Below are 14,897 nucleotides of genomic sequence, written 5' to 3' on the forward strand. Positions count from 1 at the left end.
TATTTGCATGGGTGTGTGATCTACACCTGCAAATGTTGCTGTTTACCAATCTGTACGTAATCTACACCTATAAATGCTAATATTTACACATACTTGTTAGTCCAAAGGACAATCTAGCTCTGACTAGTACAGTAGTTTGAAAAGAGGGTGCGGATGTTTTAGAAATACATTGATTGATGTGCTGGGGAGTGGTAAATATACACATGAGCATCCATGCTGATCAGGGTTTCTGGCCAGAATATTGCATGTGGTACAAACAGTAAGTCTTGAATTCATATTTTTCTGAGTAACAATTCATGAAGATGTTGAAACTCCTAGCTATGAGTTCAATTGTAGAGGAATTAAGTACAAGACCTACTACGCATCCAGTTTCTCCTTTTTGGGTAGCCAGCTTTGGAACGCTATACCCAGACCAATCCGATTAATAAACGACTTCTTGCCCTTTAGAAAAATGCTGAAAGCTCATCTCTTTAAGCAAGCCTACCCAAATGCCCCAACCTAATCTCGCCAACTTCCACCCCCAATTCTGTTCTGACTTAAATACCAACCTCCCATCCTTCTCTTTCCATCTCTCCTTAATTTTATCCCTCCTTACCCTTTCTCCCAAATTACACTATCCTATCCTGTCTACCCTCTTTTATTCTAGTCATATATTATCTAGCTCAACTTATCATACACTACTAGGCCCAACTTTACATTGTTTTACTACTGTTTTATTAAAATTCTATTAACTTTGTATTTCAAATTACTATGTAAGCCACATTGAGCCTGCATTATGTGGGAAAGCGCGGGGTACAAATGTAATAATAATAATAAAAAGACTTGAGGCAATGGAAAATAAAATGTATTTATTTAGATTTTGCTCACATCTTTTCCAGGAGTTGCTCAAAGTGAGTTACATTCAGTTACACTAGACACATATGTATTCCCTATTTACATAAGTACATAAATATTGCCATACTGGGACAGACCAAAGGTCCATCAAGCACAACATCCTGTCTCCAACAGTGGCCAATCTAGATCACAAATACCTGGCAAGATCCCCCAAAAGTACAAAACATTGTATGCTGCTTATCCCAGAAATAAGCAGTGGATTTCCCCCAAGTCTATTTTAATAATGGTCCATGGTCTTTTCTTTTAGGAAGCCGTCCAAATCTTTTTTAAACCCCACTAAGCTAATCACCTTTACCACATTCTCTGGCAACAAATTCCAGAGTTTAATTACACGTTGAGTGAAGAAACATTTTCTCTGATTCGTTTTAAATTTACTATTTTGTAGCTTCATTGCATGCCCCCTAGTCCTACTATTTTTGTAAAGCGTAAACAGTCGCTTCATGTCTACCCGTATCACTCCACTCATTATTTTATAGACCTCTATCATATCTCCCCTTAGCCGCCTTTTCTCCAAGCTGAAGAGCCCTAGCCACTTTAGCCTTTCTTCTTAGGGAAGTCGTCCCATCCCCTTTATCATTTTCATCGCTCTTCTCTGTATCTTTTCTAATTCCACTATATCGTTTTTGAGATGCAGTGACCAGAATTGAACACAATATTCGAGGTGCGATCGCACCATGGAGCGATAGAAAGGTGTTATAATATCCTCATTTTTGTTTTCTATTCCTTTCCTAATAATACCTAACATTCTATTTGCTTAGGTTTATTGTTACCTTTGGTAAGTTTATAATTAATTGGGGCCATATTCAGAACCACTTATTTATATTTTGCAAAGTTTAGTCAATGCTTGGATTCCTTTTTTTATTTGATATTATAATAAATGTCATTGGAATTATGTATACTGATGTACATTGTTTAAGCAGACTGTACTGTATTTTATTACATTTTTGGTATTTCATGCCTTAAATCATTCAGAAAATCAGAAAATGCTGCCAAGGAACATATTTTTAATTTTGAAGGGGTGGACAAATTTACTGTCACCCCTGCCCCCAACTTCCTGTGTTGCTTATGGTATCCCACATTATTCCACTGCCTTTCACACACACAAAAAAGTAAAGTCAATCAATAAATAAATGGAAGCTAGGATATATCCTTGGCAATGTGGTCAAGGAATGGTTTGGCAGACTGATAGACCAAGTGAATTTCTGCTGCCCCCCCCCCCCCCCATTTTAGTACCATATCTTTTCTTTCTCTAGAGTACATATATAGAAAAATATGAAGGCAACTAAGGACCATGGGCTGGATTCAGTAAATGGTGCTCAAAATTCATCACCAAAATAATCAGCACTAAGTGTGATTCTATCAAGGGAATATGCCCTTTATAGAATCATGTTTAGCACTGACTTACACCTGATGAAATCTGGTGTAAATGCTGGAGCCAAGTTAGGTGTTCTGAAGCCGTATTCTATAATTTCATGTGCAATTTTTTGGAATGCATGGGACACGCCCATGCCCACACTCCCTTTTGAGTTAGGAGCTAGTAGAGTTAGGCTTATAGAATAGAGCACAGCCAGATGTGTATGCAAATTGCAATGAATGCCAATTAACATCAATGATTGTCTGTTAGCTCCCAATTATTGATGTTAATAGGCTTGTTAATTAGTTTGTATGTGCATCTTCAGCACACACACAAATTTGGGAGCCATATATAAAATTCAGGGGCATATAGCTTATCCAGCCTGCCCATCCATGCCATCCTTTCCCTTTGAGATCCTATGCACTTGCCCAAGTTTATGGGTCATGGAGTCTCATTTTATGTGTGTATGTGTGCAGACTCTGTATGATTTTGGTAGTCCTCTGGACTCCCTGCACAGTCCTTAACCATTAAGCAGAGTAGGCAGTCTCCTAGGGTTGCAGCTTTAGGGGGTGGGTGGAGAAGGGGCAGCAAAAAGTAGCTGCAATCAAAGCAAGATATATCTTGACAAAGAAAGCAAATCATCAACCTATACTTTTTAACAGATTTTAATGGAGAATAACTTGGGTATATACTGTAGATATCACTCCATCTTACTTCTTTGCCAAAAGACAAGTCAATTCAATTAAGATCGCTGGCTTTTTGTGCCCCTGATGCAGGGAACATAGTGGAAACACGCTGCTTTGTTGAGTCTGCTGAAGGCGGGCTGCATGGTGTTTAGACTACAGTTAGTTTTAATATTTGTTCTTAATAAATATTCAACAACATTGCGACTGTGGCTTTTGACTGATTTTTCCCAGGTCTCCTTCGTTGTAGGGTTTTGTTTATTTATTGTTATTATGGTGTGCATAGAGCTTTTCCTGTCTTTCATTATCTCTCTCCCCCCCCCCCCCCCCACCCCTTTCTCGGATTTAGCTTGGACCTGCTAAGTCTTTTATGGTAGCTCTTCCTCTTCAGAATAGAATATTCCTTTCATCTTGTTCGGAGCTCACAGCAAATCTAATGCAAACCATTCTGCGTATTGTTACGAAACAGGGACAACAAAACTAAAATGTTATTCAGCTTGGAGAAAGACCAGATGTGTGTTAATAGAGTCTTTCAAAAGGGCGGAACAAGGAGGAAAACTTCAGATGACCGGCCGCTGTCTAGTCCTCTTGGGTGTCAGTGGCTGCCTCACGCATCCACTCGGTTTCCCCAGTCCACCTACTTCCAAGCCTTCCGTCCGTGTATTGGAGAAAGAAATAGTGTAACCTTGTTTTGACCTGTCCATTCGCCGCCTCTTCTTTGTACGCATTTGTAATTAACTACAGTAAATGGAAGCGCAGCCTCCCTCAAAGGGAAACAAAGCGCGGCGGCTGAGGCGGTTCCTTCCCGCCTAATCCCTGACAGGCTACTAAAATTAGTGCCACAGCGGCCGCAGAGCTTTTAGCCCTCCATCTGGGCACGTTAATGCTCAGCGAGCCTCTTAGCTGGAGAGAGGCCGGGGGGGGGGGGGGGGGGGGAGGACGAGAGTCTGAGAGCTCAGGGCAGACGAACGGCTCGTTGGAAACAACTGCGACTAAACGCGAACAGTTCCAGAGGTGCTGCTGAGCTTCCTTGCTCCCCCCCCCCCCCCCCCCAGCCTGCACGCGCCCCCTTAAATTCTGTTGAGTCCCGGCTCTCTGCTGCCTCATTCCGCCGCCCGCTGGCTCTGCCACAGCTGTTCGGTGACAGCGGCTGAAAACTTTTCCAACTTTTGCTCCTCTTCGGGGCTCACTGTTCTGCGAGCCGATGGCTGTGTTCGGGGGATGCCCACGCCTAGCGCTTCCCTGTCTGCTGCTCTTGATGGGGTTGTGTGCTTCTGGGTCCAGGAGAACCATCCCACGAGAACCAGGTAAGAACCAAAAACCCTGCGACCTTCTTCCCCTCTTTAGAGAGGGGAAGTTTGCTGATGCTTTGCTGGAATACCAGGAGACAGTCTGGTTTCACTAGAGGAAGATGTGTGACAATGATGACTGAGAAGTTAGAACGAAATTGTTTACAACTGCGCTGGGGATTCCCCCCCCCCCCCCCTTCATTTGCATGCACTTCTTCTTCTAGTATTTTAATTAATAACCCCACAAACACTGCTTTTATGGGTAAGGGTCTCGCTCTGTAAAGTGCGGAGTGCATTTTGCAACCCAATTTGATGGCCAGTCTCGGACAATGTGTCGCTGTATGTGAAAGAGCTTCAGAAGATCTGTGCTTGAGGTGCTCCTATCCTAGCTCTTCTTTAGTCTTTTCATTCCGATTGTTTCTTGTAAATCGAGCTGTTTAAACATGAAAAAATAAAAAAAAACAGATGTTATCCTCTGCCATGCAGCAGATATGTAAGCAGTATTTTCCTAGCTTTGTGGTAATGAGGTAATATATAGTCATTGATTGTTTTAGTTTTTTTAGGATACAGGTTGTGACTCTCAATTTAAAAATCCATTCTATTCCATTTGTTTATAGAGCACAAATATGGATATTTACTGATCTGCAGATTTGCTTAATGTTGAGTCAATATTAACATTATCTTGCATTTACAGTAGGCCAAGTAGCATTAGTTACTAAGCACCTTGACAAATGTAAAGCCTTAAAGCTTATGTCTAACGTTATCTCCATGTAATTGCCATCATGTTGTAAAACAGAAGGGATATCATTAATTTGTTGCATACTGGCAGTGCCTTGAGCTAGCAGTAGTTGAAATCCAACCAAGAGTAATGCAGTTAGAAATGCCCCATAGTTATCTTCACTTATTTATATGGCTATGCTTGTAAGCAACCAAAAAGTGTTAAGCCTGGTGCATAAGCTGGAACAGAGGACTCAGCCTTGGGCACTGAGGCCATATGCATATCTTCCAGATTCTCAATGTGAATCTTTTATTTCACAAATATTTGAGCTGAATTGAAAAGAAAAATGTAAGTGAAAAATCTATTGTGAACTACTGGTATGTCCAGTGTTTGTCTTCTAGCTTCCATCCCCAGGCTAATATTTATTTATTATAGATTTGGATCACCTTTCTATAAAACGTCAATGCCATTTACATATTCACTACATGAGAACAATACAAAAACAAGACAAAACAAAGAAAGAAATAAACAAACAAACAAACAAACAAACAAAAAGAGTTACTCCTTGCGCTGATAGTGGAGTGAAAGAGCCAGGAAGAAGAGGAAACACAGTAATCTTGTCTGTGCTATTTCATTTTCCCTAATGCTTTTCCTCCGTAGGAGTTCCCCACTTTCCCTTTCAATAACCAGAAAAGGAAAGCCTGCAAAATATTTGGCAGAGGAAAGTGGAGATAAAAATATGCACATACAGGAGGAGCAATTTTATAAGAGAATCCCTATGTTCAAATAGCAAGGAGGTGCTTTCTTTAAGCCTATTTTATAAAGGCCACACCAAGGGCCTCCTTTACTAAACCACACTAGCGATTCCCACATGACAAATGCGATGCAGTGCGGTGCATTTGCCGTGCCGGGAATCGCTAGTGCGATTTAGTAAAAGAGACCCCAAATGTCTAAAAGAAAGCAATACTTTAAACAATATTCTTCAAAAAACACATCCAGTAAATATCATAAATATTTCCATATCACTTTAAATAATTCTTTAATCAACAGAAGAATTTTTGAGTTTGGGGTAATCATATATGAGGCAAAGGGCTAGCTCCCAATATACAGAGACTTCTTCTATTGCTTTCCAAAATCATAATCATCTACCCTGAAACTCTTCATGTTCATCACTAAATACATCACTGAATATATCACTTAAAAAATAATTTTTACAAGTGCAAAAAAGCGTTATCATATTAGCATTTATCTGATCACGTCAGTTGCGTTGATTAGTTCTGAAATATAATATAAGCAGCTGGCATGATCAGATAAGTGCTAATATGATAAGGTTTTTTTGCACTTGTAAAAATTGTTTCTTATGTGATATATTCAGTGATGTATATAGTGATGTACAGTACATGAAGAATTTCTGGGTAGATGATTATAATTTTGGAAGCAACAGAGTAAGGGCTAAATTTTATAAATGGCGCCTTAAAAATCAGCATTGAAAAACCACATGCTTAGCGTGATTCTATAATCTACGCCTAAAGGTAGGCATAGTTTATAGAATATGCTCATGCACCATTCTTGCAACTAAAATTTAGGCGCACCAATTTAGGTCACCTAAAACTAAGCTTAAATACCTGCACCTAACAGCACAGATTGGGTGTATTCCATAATAGTGCGCATAGTTTTTTGAAAAGCCCACATTCCAAACCCATGGCCTGCCCCTGTTTTGGCTGTTCACATAAGAATTTACGCGTACTACATTATAGAATACGCCTAGAAAGTTGTGTACGTAAATTCAAATTAAAGTCATGCCACTAATTGGTTGTTAAGTACTAATTATCGGCACTGATTGGCTTCTTAATTAAGTTGTGCATGCAGATGTGCCCTAGTCAAATTGGTAATTCCAATCATTATAGCATCTTTGATTCATCCTCATAGCAGCTCTTCCTCACGTGTGAAGAGACATGCAATGCCTGGATCTTTTGATGATCGGGTTTATATAGATGCAATTGGAGTTCCAAGAGGGGTCCCTGATGAGTTCAAAGCCAGAAACCAGATTGCCGCAGGATTCGAATCAGCCTTCTTTTGGTGGTCTACGATCAACAAGAACGTAGATTGGATTAACTACATATATTACAACCAGCAGAGATTTGTAAATTATACTAGAGATGCGGTTCAAGGAATTGCAGCGCAGTTAGACACCACTAGCAGAATGACGTTAGAAAATCGATTAGTACTTGACCAGATGCTAGCGGCCGATGGCGGGGTGTGCCGCAAAATAGGTACACAGTGTTGCACCTTTATCCCCAACAACACTGCTCCAGATGGATCAATTACCAGAGCTTTGAAAGGCCTTACCTCACTGTCGAAGGAATTGGCTGAGAACTCTGGTGTTGATACCTCTTGGACTGGTTGGATGGATAAAGCCTTTGGTAAATGGAAGACATTTATCATCTCTGTAGCCACCACCATAATCATAGTGGTAGCAATTTTTGTATTAGTAGGATGCTGCATAATCCCTTGTGCTAGAGGCTTAGTAGAACGCTTAATTGAAACTGCCATAACCAAGAAAACAACCACAGGACAATATGTCCTGTACGAAAATCTCCTTCCCAATACCACAGGAGATAACACATTGGACTATCTCCCTATGAGATGGACCAATCGCTATGCAAATGCTAGAGACAATGTAGAAATGTCTGCAACTGTATAATCAATTAAAAGCACACAGGGATGCAATATAATAACGTAAAGCTTTATAAAATGATGTGATCAATAATCAATATGACTATGTAATCCATGCAAATGTATACTCAAAATATAATCAGTATATAACCAAAGAATTAATGATTGTTAGCAATATATATACATACATATGTAAGAGTAAGATTAAACCTGCATATTAATAGGTTGAAAGATATTATTGTTGTAATCATAGTATGTTACTTAATCGCAGATATGGGTAAGCCCCAAGAAGGATTAGAATAACCGAAGTAGTGTCTATATTGTGACCTGAATTCCAAAGTTCTGACCATACCGGTTTTCAATTAGACTCTCCAATTCGATAGTTTTATAGGATACCTTCTGGAATGGATGGTACCATGGTACGTTAACCCTGGTGTCACCCTATGAGATAGGGTGAAGAGGGAATGTTAATATGTGTCCCAGCTTGAGACCTATCCACTGGAATAGTGGTGGGCCAAGTTACATAGCTTAAACAGCTGAAAAGCACTGACTAGGCCTGATAACCAGCTGATGGCTTTATAGCTGAGAGCCTGCAAGAGCAGGACTGCTTGGTGAATCTTATTGAAACCTGGTACAACTTTCAAATTGGGTGTAACACTTAAGATGTAGAAATTAATGACAAAAATGGTAAAAAGCTTGGTTCTTAAAATGGAGTCTGTCTTTATAAAATGGCTCCCAGGATCAAAGATAGAAAGACATGGATCTCTCTCAGTATTAGGAAAGAGGTTTTAAAAGTGTTGAAATTGGCACTATGAAGAAATCTTTGAAAGGAGAGGTAGGTGGGCACCTGACCTGCGGTTAAGTATGATTCAGAGATGAAGCAAGATTAGGAAAAAAAGTCCCTCTCTAATTGAGTTGTATGTACTGAAAATGCTATATAAGAAGTGGGCATCAGAGCTATCGTTGGAGTCCCTCCCCAACTTGGATCGGACAACGGCGAAGCTCTGGCCGGTTGAACCCAGATTCTGACTGAATGTACCAACTTGAAGTCCTGATTGGGTGAGAATAAAAGACTATTTCTTTTACACTGCTCCAGTCTCTTTTTCAATCTATTCTCTCTCCTCCACCTGTTTCACAGAATACTACACACACAAGTAAGATTCTTTCTCACTCACATAGATTTCATGTGGGAACATAAATGGCCAAAGATTCACTTAGATCCAGATAGACAGAAACAGGGGCGTAGCCAAACAACAGATTTTGGGTGGGCCTAGGCAAGAAGTGGGTGGGCACCAAGTGTTTCCCCCCCCCCCCCCCCCCCCCCCCCCCCCCCCCGCCCAGCACCAAAAAATATCTCAGCTAGTGGGAAAACACTTCTTTCCACCTTGGCCGTCTGCAGCAGGCATGCGCTGAAAAATTAGCATGCTCAGGTGCCAGTATCATGGAGAGTAGCGTTTTCGTTACCATCAGGGGGAAGTCTTCAGCCTGCCGAGCTTGGGATCCTCACCAGCTACCGCTAAACGTGTGCTATTGTTGGGTGGGCCTGAGCCCCAAATGGGTGGGCCCTGGCCCACCCAGGCCCACCTGTGGCTACGCCACTGGACAGAAAGCTGTGGTCATGGGAATTAGATTTGAACTGCGCCTTCTGTCACCCCCCCCCTACGCCTTCATGACCGGAGGCGCTCCTTAGAACCCCGAGACATAACACCATGGAATGGAGTGTCACTGGAATTCAGGGAGGGGGTGATTAACAAGATCTTAGAAGAACAAACCCTCTGTACACCTCCGTGGGCAAGGGTCCTGCTGGGGTCTAGAGAGGGGTAGATAAAAACACCATGCTGCCAAATTAGCATGCACAACTTAAAGCGCCATTTATAGAATTTAGGGGTAAGTCTCTGTATATTGGAAACTAGCCTTTTGCTTTATATATGATTACTCCAGAACTCAAACGATACTTCTCTCCATTGATTAAATAATTTTTGTTATTTACTGGAAGTGTTTTTTGAAAAATATTTTATAAAGGCAACATAGGCGCTAAAGTGTCTTTATGAAATAGACTCCCAGGACCAGCTCCGAATGCAAATAATGATACACATCTGCTTGGATGTTCGTGTAAATCTATACATGCACTCTATCCCCCAGACTCTATATATGGTGCCCAGATTTGCACAACCAAGATGTATGGAGTGGAGGAGTGGCCTAGTGGTTAGGGTGGTGGACTTTGGTCCTGAGGAAGTGAGTTCAATTCCTGGCACAGGCAGTTCCTTGTGACTCTGGGCAAGTCACTTAACCCTCCATTGCCTGCTGCATTGAGCCTGCCATGAGTGGGAAAGCGTGGAGTTACAAATGTAACAAATAAAAGAATTATGTGCAACTTAATTGAGTCACAAGCCCTTAACTATCAATAACTGAGTGCTAACAACCAATTGAAGTTAATTGGCACTCATTAAAATTTGTACACACATCTGACGGCATGCTATACTTTAAGGCATGGCACCTAACTCTATTAGTGCATAATTCAAAAGGGGGCATGGCCATGGGTGTGTCATCATAAAAATTGCTAAATGTGGTCTGTTCTGTTTTTAGCATGTGGATTTCCCATGTGCTGAGGCCACTTTTAGTGTGACTGTAAAATGGCCACAATTTCTATTTCCCCACTTTTAATAGGCAGCTGTTTTTAAAGAATTAAATCAAGTAAAAAAAAATTAAAAGAATTAATTCAATTGAAAGGAATTTAAAGGAAGTAGTTTTTGCTTTCCCCAGGCTTATAACGAGCAGGTAGCTCTTATGTCTTATTCTGTTTGAAGAGTCTTTATTTTCTTTTCTGGCGGAGCTATTTAAAAAAAAAAAAAAGGGATAAGTCAGCGTCTGTGACTTTAATCGGCGTTTTTTTGTTATTGTCATTATTTTTCCTCTGCTATCCGGCGTTGTTAGCGGCGGTAGTTGTAAAAAAAAAAAAAAGAGGCGCAAACTGTTAAGTGCATGCTCGCTCTTGGACGGGTCTGTATAGCTTGGGAGCTGTATTGACGGTTCCTGTTCGGGCCAGAGGCTAAACCATGTTTTGTGCGGCATCGGAGGCTATCTGTTTTTCGGTGGCACGGATTTCCTGCTTCTTCGTTGGTCCGGTCAGTGGTTTTCTCCCCTGAACTTTATTCTTCTCATTTTGGCGCGCTTGGCCGCCATTGTTTTGCTTGCAGCTGCAATTTCCCTTGACGCGGCAGCGTTTTTCTGCTTTTACTGTGTTTGGCTGTTTGTGCAATGGAAAGGAGATATTGTTTCTCCGGTAGTTGGGGCAATTGGTAGTATATTTGCCCCGTAATTAATTTTTACATGTATTTTTCAAGTTATTAAAAAAAAAAAAGAAATGCTACGATGCGAATGGTGCTCATTTTGTTTTTCCCTCTGTTTTTTCTCCGTCGGGGACTTTTTGGTTGCTAGCAATGTTGTGAATTAAAGTGCAGCTCAGTTGGCGATTTCTTTGTTCTTGGCAAGACTCCGATTCAAAGTGCAGCTCAGTCGGGAATTCTCTGTTTTTGACAATGGGGCGAATTAAATTGTATCTCAGCTCCAAAATAACCATTTTCTTATTCCTTTCCCTTGTGTGTGATGTTTGGAGGAAAGGTCTTCGCTATTGTCTAGCGCAGTTTTTATGGGGGTCCAGTGTACGTCACTCTGTGTCTTTCTCATTTCCTGGTGAATAGGACTACATTGTCTAATAGTCAATTGATTAGTACTTTACAAATCTGGCCATAATATCTTAGTTCCTTTCAAGCATTTCCCTTCATGGCTATGATGTTATACAGTGTTTTTAAGAACTTAACAAACATTTTCTATGGCATAGGCTATCTGGTTCAGGTGCCATGTGGATAGAACTACATTGCCGGATAGTCTATTGTTTGGTACTTTACAATGCTGGATATAAGATCTTAATTCCTTTCAGGAAATTTTCCTCCGTGGCTATGTTCTTATACAGTGTTTTAAGATCTTAACAAACGTTCTCTAGAGTGTAGGCTATATGGTTCAGATGCCATGTGCAATGAAATACATTGTCTGATACTCAATTGTTGCGTACTTTGCAATTCTGGACATAAGGTCTTACTTCCTTTCAGCAATTTTCTTTCATGGCTATGCGTTCTCTTTGGCATAGCAGATGACAGCTGCATAGGCTACATGGTTCAGATGGTTCTCATATTCTAGGAGACTCAGTCCTGTCTACCGAGCACCCAGTTTTCTCAGCTGCTTTAGAAGGCATGTTTTATTCACGTCTTCTCTACTTTCCAACTGTCTTGGAGTTTCTCATGTGTTATCTTAGTTTTCTTCTAGGACTTACAAGATATATGTCCACTTAGGGAGTAAAGTTATCCAGTCAATTTGCATTTTCTCCCACTTAAGGATAGTGGGAGGTCCTCACGCCATCTACTTGTATTTTTGTTTCCTCTATCTATTTGCCTGGGCACATGGTAAACATTCTGGTTTTGTCCTGTATGACCATCCATAACATCTGCTATCCCTTTCTCTTCCTTACAGATTTTAGGGTCTTGTTTCAAGCTTTCTTGACATCAGGTACAGTCTTGTCTCCTGTGGCACAAATTCACCACCTTTTCCGTAATAGGTATTTTCCAAGTCTATTCCTTTTCATTTTCATTTTATTCTTCCTCTCTCCAGAGTTTTTTTCTCTTGGAAGGAGATTCACTCATTTTCTGTGTATTTTTTGCCATAAGGGCATAAGTGTTGCCATAATGGGAAAGGCCAAGAGTCCCCATCCTGTTTTCAGATGGGGTCAATCCAGATTGCAAATACCACATTCATATCTCGTGAGTGTGCGTCTGTTCATCTCTGTACATCTCAGTGAGGAAGGAGGCATGACATGATACGAGGTTTGGGGAGATCCGGTAAAATTAAAGGCCAGTGTGTCTCAATCCACGCTCAACATATGGTGATCCTTTCATTTTCATTCTATACGTCCTCACTCCAGACCTTCCTTTCAGTTGGAAGGGGATTCTTTCACTTCCTATGCATTTTTGCTATTAGTATATGAGTATTGTCATACGGGGAAAGTCTAAGAGTCCATTAAGCCCAGCATCCTGTCCTCAGTTGTGGTCAATCCAGGTTGCAAGTACCACATTCATTTCTTATGGGTGTGGGTCGGTACATCTTAGTACATCTCAGTATAGGAGGAGTAATGTCCACGATACGAGGATGATGAGAAGGTCCTAATTACCAGTTTTCTTGCCCTGCTCTTCGGTCTTGCGTCGGCTCCGCGCACTTTTTTCTTAAGTTATGGTCGTAGTAGCAGCGGCGCTCATGAAACAACGTCTCCTAGTTTCATCCTTTCCTAGATGTCTGGTTCATTACAGACAGTCTTATTGGCAGAGTTGTCAGGTCAAGCAACGGGTGGCGCATTTCGGGCACACTCTAGGTTACGGGGTGCATGTAGCCAGGTCTCTCATTTGATCTCTCTTTTGAGCTCTCGTGTGATCTCATTAGATTTCGTAGCATGTCTCTATTTTTTCTCTCTTTGTTTAGTCAAGTTGGCGCAGACTGTTTTTGTCTTCTCTACAAGCGTCCCACTTTCTGTTTTCTCTGGATGTTCTTGGGCCTTCGGCCATTACCTTGCTCTATTTTGCAGAGTAAAATTTTACTTTCTAGCTCCCAAGAAGGAATTTTTTCTTCATTCTCTTTGGAGTCTCGGTAGTCTTTTTTGGCAGCTTTTCACTCCGTCAATTTCGTGACCATTGAAAAAAAAAAAAAACAACTTCTGGGAGTTCTCAGTGGATAGTACCTTAAGGGGAGGTCCCAGTTCTAGAACTATTTCTTTTCGCTCTGACCTTCCATGTGCCTCGCTTACTCTCTTGCTAAAAAGACTTGTCAGCGGCAGAGATAGATGCCCTCTCGTATCCAGATATTTATCTCGGATGGAATTCCCTCCGCTCAGTTGGCCTCTGTATTCTCACTAGTGCAGCACTTGGGTCTGGTGGTTGAGATTGAGCATTCTTCCTGCAAGTATGCCGGGAGCATATACACAGTGAGCAGTTTTTTGATGGCTGCATCTGTGAAAATATATATGTATATTTATAGTTCTACTACATAAGTACATATTTAATTCCACACTGGGAAAAGCTCAAAGGTCCTATCGAGCCCACCTTTCGGTCCACGGCCAATCCAGACCATGAGTACCTGGCTAGTTTCCTAAACGTACAAACATTCTATACATGTTATTCCTGGAACTGTGTAGTGTTTTATGGACTTCTATATGTATCTAACAGATGAAAGGTACTAACAAGTGTCTACTGTTGATTTATTCGCGTTTTCACTAATTGGGGTCTACGACAAGAGTCTCAGGTGATCTGCTTGCAGAGGCAACAGCTACAGATGATTCTTTCTCTCTCATTTGAATTGCGCTCTGAGATATGTTTTCTTCATGTTGGGTAACTGCAGCGGCTGTCAGTTTATTTGGACCTTCAGTCTAGTTTGCAGCAGGGATTTAGGTACCTTCTTCTTCTGCATAGTATTTAACTGCATTCTTGTTTTTACCTATTTAGCTTCTAGTGATCAGGTACTTTCTCACTGACAGGCTTTACATACTTCCAATCTGTTGCTAGGTCAGCAATAGTCTATGATATCTGGAGTATTGTACTTCAGGATCTCGGTTTCCACTTTCTCAGCTGAGGTAGATTCATTGCAGTTTTTTATTTCCAGGCGGCTCTGCTTCTACCTTTGTCATCTTTCTTTCAGTCGTTTTTTTTCTCGAGTCTCTCTGTCCTTTGCGGTAGGGGACATTATATAGCGGCCACTTGGTAGGGGACAATGTTCAGCGTCGCTTGGACTTTTCAGCTTTTTTGCTTTGTAGTCATTCTATTTAGTTTATTGGCGGTTCTTGGATCGTCAAGCTTTTGGCTTCGTATTCATCCTAGTTTGGGTTTTTTCAGGAACTGTACCGCATTCTCAATGTCTGTCCCTCCCGTAAGATTACTGCTTTGGTACTTCCCAACAGTCCAATCCTGGTCCGGTCCGGAGGGACGCTAAGGAAGGAGAAATTAGATCTTACCTGCTAATTTGCTTTCCTTTAGTCCCTCCGGACCGGACCAGGCCCCTCCCATGTTCTATCAACTCTTTAGATTCTTTTATTAAGTTTGGAAGTGGAATGTTTCAAAAAAACAAAACAAAACAGATGATACTGTATATATATATATATATATATATAAAAAGACTTTGTGTGGTCCATACCACTTCTCTGGTGGTTGCTGGTGAGCTCGGTTGCTGGAATATATATAAAACCTTAA

General features: G+C 41.0%; 1 protein-coding gene across 2 annotated transcripts in view; it reads left to right on the forward strand.

Moving 5' to 3' along the window:
- The first annotated feature begins 3,985 nt into the window (after positions 1 to 3,985).
- EGFLAM (EGF like, fibronectin type III and laminin G domains) overlaps positions 3,986 to 14,897 on the forward strand; it is a 475,563-nt gene continuing 464,651 nt past the window's right edge. For both annotated transcript variants that reach the window (XM_030193055.1, XM_030193056.1), the window contains exon 1: positions 3,986 to 4,238. In XM_030193055.1, the coding sequence (XP_030048915.1) occupies positions 4,136 to 4,238 (103 nt within the window). In that variant the 5' untranslated portion in view covers positions 3,986 to 4,135. The remainder of the gene's footprint in view (positions 4,239 to 14,897) is intronic.

The sequence above is a fragment of the Microcaecilia unicolor genome, chromosome 2, assembly GCF_901765095.1.
Source record: "Microcaecilia unicolor chromosome 2, aMicUni1.1, whole genome shotgun sequence".
Taxonomy (NCBI): Eukaryota; Metazoa; Chordata; class Amphibia; order Gymnophiona; family Siphonopidae; genus Microcaecilia; species Microcaecilia unicolor.